The sequence below is a fragment of the Dromiciops gliroides genome, chromosome 2 (genome assembly GCF_019393635.1).
Source record: "Dromiciops gliroides isolate mDroGli1 chromosome 2, mDroGli1.pri, whole genome shotgun sequence".
NCBI lineage: Eukaryota > Metazoa > Chordata > Mammalia > Microbiotheria > Microbiotheriidae > Dromiciops > Dromiciops gliroides.
In genome coordinates this window covers 594,843,751-594,849,507 of record NC_057862.1, presented here as the reverse complement: position 1 = coordinate 594,849,507, position 5,757 = coordinate 594,843,751, and the positions used below count along the sequence as shown (strand labels likewise).

Sequence of the window (5,757 nt, the reverse complement as noted above, 5' to 3'; positions counted from 1 at the left end):
TCATGTCATTTTATTTTTCAAAAGCCCAATTACTGTGAATCCATCATTCTATAGTTTTAATGTCAAGCATGTTCTCTTAGTAGTAGTATTTATTATACCTTAAAGATAAAAATGGTTGCACACAGTGCTTAACATACCAGATTTACCTCAAGTCCCCACCAAACACAGTTTATTTAGTATTTGCATAATGTCAAGAGGTATTTTCAGTAATATAAGCAGTTGTAATATAGAAATTATTATATTTATTTTTCATTTGTCTAATGATATTGCTTTAGATAATATCACCATGTTTAAAATGAGCTCCTATCCATAAATTTCTAATAAATCCATTAGTCATATTCACATTTCTTTTGTCAGCTATGTTTAGTTATTTGTTTTAATTGAGGTCCCTATAGTTCATGATAATCATTATTACCTTACAGTAACAACTATATTCGTCAATTTCATAATTACTTGTGGGTTTTTTTTTGATTGTTTGTTTTTTTAGTGAGGCAATTGGGGTTAAGTGACTTGCCCAGGGTCACACAGCTAGTAAGTGTCAAGTGTCTGAGGTTGGATTTGAACTCAGGTACTCCTGACTCCAGGGCCGGTGCTTTATCCACTGCGCCACCTAGCTGCCCCTCATAATTACTTGTGAATGACACATAGATCTCAGAGCTCTCATTAAGGCTCCATCTAACCTCATTTAAGGGGCAGCTAAGTAGCACAGTGAATTTGAGTGCTGGGACGTGATTTCAAATCTGGCCTCAGACACTTACTAGCAGTGTGAAGTTACTTAACCCTATTTACCTCACTTTCCTCAATTCTAAAATGATCTAGAGGAGGACAATGGCAAACTATTCTAGTATCTTTGCCAAGTATATGCCAAAAAGGGGTCAGTAAGAGTCAAACCCAGCTGAAAATGGCTAAACAACAACAATCACCTCATTTAAATGTTCATAGAATAATAGCTTTCAGCAAGTTAGAGGGTATTGAAAAAACTAAGAGAAGTAATATTTTAGGCATATATCAAACAGATAAACTATAACAAATTATTTCCCCTACTAAACTATAAGACCTTTAATAAAAGAATTTGTCCCTGTATCTCCCCCAGTACCTAGTTAATATCCATAGTACCTACTCTCTTTGGAATGAATAGTACAATTATAAGCAGGATCTCAATGAATGAAAATGCTAACCCTAGCATTACCAATTGAACACAATTGGCACATAGTAGGCACTAATAAATGCTTATTGACTTGACTAAAGCTATACTTTGGCAGAATTGTTTGTATAAACCATGACCCAGTATCTCCTAAGACAATGGACTCAAAGGATCAGATCCCAGTCCTGGAAGCTTGACCCCAAAAGGTAATTTTTTTTTCTTCATGTAACCTCCCTAGAATTTTACTCTAAGTAAATCTCCAAAACAAAGCTTATATATTTCTCAAAAGATGGACCTATGGGCATAATATGAGTCTGCCTTTATTTCACTTACCACCAAAAACATGCAAGATGCAAAGGACTTACAGGAATCCAGGAACAAATGCAGAAAAATAAAACCCTCAAATAATCTGTCAGACTTCCTATTTATCCAATTCCCTTCCCCCTCAGGGTAAATATACTTTGTAGGTCTGATGAACAAAGTCTTTTCATATTGGACCTGCACTGTTTGAGCAACTTAAAGTGGTAACAAAGACTAGCAGGAAATGATAACTTCCATACAAATTCACTACAAAATACATAAAATATCTGGGAGTAAACATAGTAAGACACATTCATTCAAATCAGGGTTGGCAAGATTGGGGTTTCCTATGCCCCCCTCATTATCTTCCTCATAGTCATCATCATCAAAATGATAAGCAAAAATTCGCCCAGGAAGGTAGAATACTGATGACGCCATGGGAAATTGATAACCATAAAATGCTAAAAGTGAGGGAGACTGAAGAAATCAGTATATTCTTCATGACAGATATTTAAATCTATTGGGAAACTGTCAGGGGGAAAGTAGCGATAGTTCTGTTCTTGTAATAAAATTAGCTTCTTAAAACACCTTGTAAACTTATTTTTAATTGTCTTCTCTACATGTATTCTACAATTATGTAAAAGATGTGTATTGAACTCTTGAGTTTTGAATCTCCTCTGGGTTGCATGATTTTCCTACGTAATATATTTCTTGGTTCTAGTACATTTTTGGAACAAAAGATACTCTATAAATTGCTGCCAAATTTCTCTATAATTATTAAATATACATGTGATTCATATAATAATTCAAAATATGAAAATTAAATTAAAAGTGCAGAAGTATTTCTAAATTGGGGACCCTATGATGGAAAAGGCTATTTTGAAGCAACTAGGTACTCTATGCTTTCCATTAGATTAACCAATACAATAGCTGAAGTCTAATGCAATATGTGTATTAATAAGCAAAACATATAATAAAATAACTCCATCTTCAAGTAACCAAGGAGAAAAATTTTATAACTGAAAATAATATTTATTCAAACTTATGAATGCTTATTCTTTTAAGTTTAATAGGAAATAAATTTTTAGATTCTGAATGGATACATGGGTGGATGAAAAAGCCTTTATTAAGGGGGCAGCTAGGTGGTGCAGTGGATAGAGCACTGGCCCTGGAGTCAGGAGGACCTGAGTTCAAATCCGGCCTCAGAAACTTAACACTTACTAGCTGTGTGACCCTGGGCAAGTCACTTAACCCCAATTGCCTCACAAAAAAAACCCACAAAAAGCCAAAAGCCTTATTAAGTCCTTACTATTTGCAAAGCACTGTGCTAAGTTCTGGAAATACAAATAGAAAAGCAAGACAATACCTAGGGGGAGAGAACATAAGACAATGTGCAGTGGGACCAATGAAAAGGATCAGTGGTCCTTAGGATGAAGTGGCAAGATAGCTGGTAATGCATCTTCTTTAGTGTCATTTCTTTTGATCAAACCCTATTTCTGATGCTGAACCATTTATCAGTGCCAAGGACTTTGAAGGCAAAAATTTTCTTTTCTATATCTTTAGTTGTTGTGAGAGTTAAAAAGACAGGTGCTCCATTACCTGGAGGGGGAGCTCCAAGGTCAACTCTCCACAAGGGTTGATTCTCTGAAAGATGAGGGAGGGGGCCAGGTTCTAAGTAAGCCCAGTAGGATGCTACTATTCCTGAGATTCAAATTATAATTGTCTATAAGGTAAATACATGTCATTTGTCATGAATATGTGGAAGGAGGGCGGAGCCAAGATGGCAGGGGAAAGGTTGTAACTTTTTGGAGCTCCCCATGATCGATCCACATACCTCCAAATAATGCCATAAGACAATTCCTAGAGTGGCAGAACCCATAAAAGAACAGAGTGAGATCATTTGCCAGCCAAAAATGGCTTAAAAGGGTGACAGGGAAGGCCTGCTGTACCAAGGTGAGAGGGGAGCACAGCCGCACCACGCAGATCCAGCCCCAGGCAGGCCACACTTCCAGAGCCTTGGAATCATCAGCATCAGCAGCTACTTCTGGAATTCAGGGCACAGACCAATGAGGGGGTCTAGCAGTTGGCCGGGGCGGGGGGGGGGGGGTAGATAACAGAGGTCTTTGCTGGAGCTGAGGCAGAGTGCTCTTGGGTTGCCCAGAAAGCAGAATTGAGTGGAAGCAGCCTAGTAGGGGAGGGCACAGGCATGCCAAACTTGCAACCAGAGTGAATCAGACTTCTGCTTCCGGGTTAAAGAGTAAGCAGGCCCATGGTTACTTATAGACCAGAGTACAGGCCAGGTGAGCTGAGAATGTGCCTCTCCTTAAATTCTACCACCTGGGACCCCCTGGAGCTTGGGACAGTGCATCCTGGAAGCAGTGCCCCACTTTAAGAAGGAGTTAAAAGCCAAGAAATAGGCTAGGATAATGAGCAGGCAGAAAAAGATGCAGACCTTCAAAAGTTTCTTTGGTGACAAGGTAGATCAAAATGTACCCTCAGGAGAAGACAACAAAGTCAAATATCCTACATCCAAAGCTTTCACGAAAAATATGAACTGGTCTCAGGCCACAGAAGTGCTCAAAAAGGACTTTGAAGATAATGTAAGAGAGATAGAGGGAAAAGTAAGAGAGGTAGAGGAAAAAATGGAAAGAAAAATGAGAGTGATGCAGGAGGGTCATTAAAAAGGTAGTCATCTTGAAAAGCCAAATTGAGCAAATGCAAAAGGAGGTACAAAAGCTCTCTGAAGATAATAATTGCTGGGAGCCATTACATACGGCAGCAGCAGTAGCGGCGGATAGGCGGCAGCGGAGACAGAGCTGCACGGCTATAGATGTGTGACTTCACGGAAGATCAGACTGCTGAGTTCAAAGAGGCCTTCCAGCTGTTTGACCGAACAGGGGATGGAAAGATCTTATACAGCCAGTGTGGGGACGTGATGCGGGCCTTGGGCCAGAATCCCACCAATGCTGAGGTGCTCAAGGTCTTAGGGAATCCCAAGAGTGATGAGATGAATGTGAAGGTGTTGGACTTTGAACACTTTCTGCCAATGCTGCAGACCGTAGCAAAGAATAAGGACCAGGGCACATATGAAGACTATGTAGAGGGGCTTCGGGTGTTTGATAAGGAAGGGAACGGCACAGTCATGGGTGCTGAAATACGGCACGTCCTTATCACTCTGGGTGAGAAGATGACCGAGGAAGAAGTGGAAATGTTGGTGGCAGGGCGTGAGGACAGCAACGGTTGTATCAACTATGAAGAGCTAGTCCGGATGGTGCTGAATGGCTGAGAACAAAAGTCCCCTTTCCACAAAGAATCCCCTAACTTTCTCAGTGTGAAAATGATCCTCTCACCCCTGAAGCAACTAACTATATTGTCAGGGTTACCAACATCCTTCCTTCCAACCCCCACATGTCCTCTTTGGCCTACCTGATCTCTGCTTTCACCAAATTAAACTTGCTAACTGCTCCCCAAAAAAATAAAAAAGATAATAATTGCTATGGGGCAGCCTGGTGGCACAGTGGATAAAGCACCGGCCCTGGATTCAGGAGGACCTGAGTTCAAATCCAGCCTCAGACACTTGACACTTACTAGTTGTGTGACCCTGGGCAAGTCAACCCTCATTGCCCTGCCAAAAAAAGAAAAGAAAAGAATTGCTTAAAAATTAGGATTGAGCAAATAGAAGCTAATGACTTTATGAGAAATCAAGACACAATAAAGCAAAATTCAATATTAATTTTTAAAAATAGAGGGCAATGTGAAATATCTCCTTAGAAAAAACAGCTGACCTGGAAAATAGAGCCAGGAGAGATAATTTGAAAATTATTGGACTACCTGAAAACCATGATAAAAAAAAGAGTTTAGACATCCTTCTTCCACGAACTTGTCAGGATAATTGCTCTGATATTTTAGCCGTCAGAACAAGTAAATAAAAATTGAAAGAATCCACCCAAATCACCTCCGAAAGAGATCCAAAATGAAAAACTTCCAGGAATATTCACGCCAATTCCAAGATCTCCCAGGTCAAGAGAAATATTTCACGGCAGCTATAAGAAACAATTCAAATATTGTGGAGCCACAACGCCAGGGCTAACACAAGATCTAGCAGCTTCTACATTAAAGGATAGGAGGTCATGGAATATGAATTCTGGAGGGCAAAGGAACTGGATTATAACCGAGAATCATTGACCCAGGCAAAACTTAGTATAATCTTTCAGTGGAAAAAATGGGACTTCAAAAAAAAAAGAGGTCTTTGAGACATTAGTGATGAAAAGACCTGAACAGAATAGAAATTTTGACTTTCAATATAAGACCCT

At 39.6% G+C, this 5,757-nt stretch overlaps 1 protein-coding gene across 1 annotated transcript; it reads left to right on the top strand.

Annotated features, from left to right (window-relative positions):
* The first annotated feature begins 4,259 nt into the window (after positions 1 to 4,259).
* On the top strand, positions 4,260 to 4,858 carry LOC122743000 (myosin light polypeptide 6-like). The gene has a single exon (XM_043987619.1). The coding sequence runs from the start codon at positions 4,275 to 4,277 to the stop codon at positions 4,728 to 4,730; it is 456 nt and encodes a 151-aa protein (XP_043843554.1). The 5' UTR covers positions 4,260 to 4,274; the 3' UTR covers positions 4,731 to 4,858.
* The last annotated feature ends 899 nt before the right edge of the window (positions 4,859 to 5,757 follow it).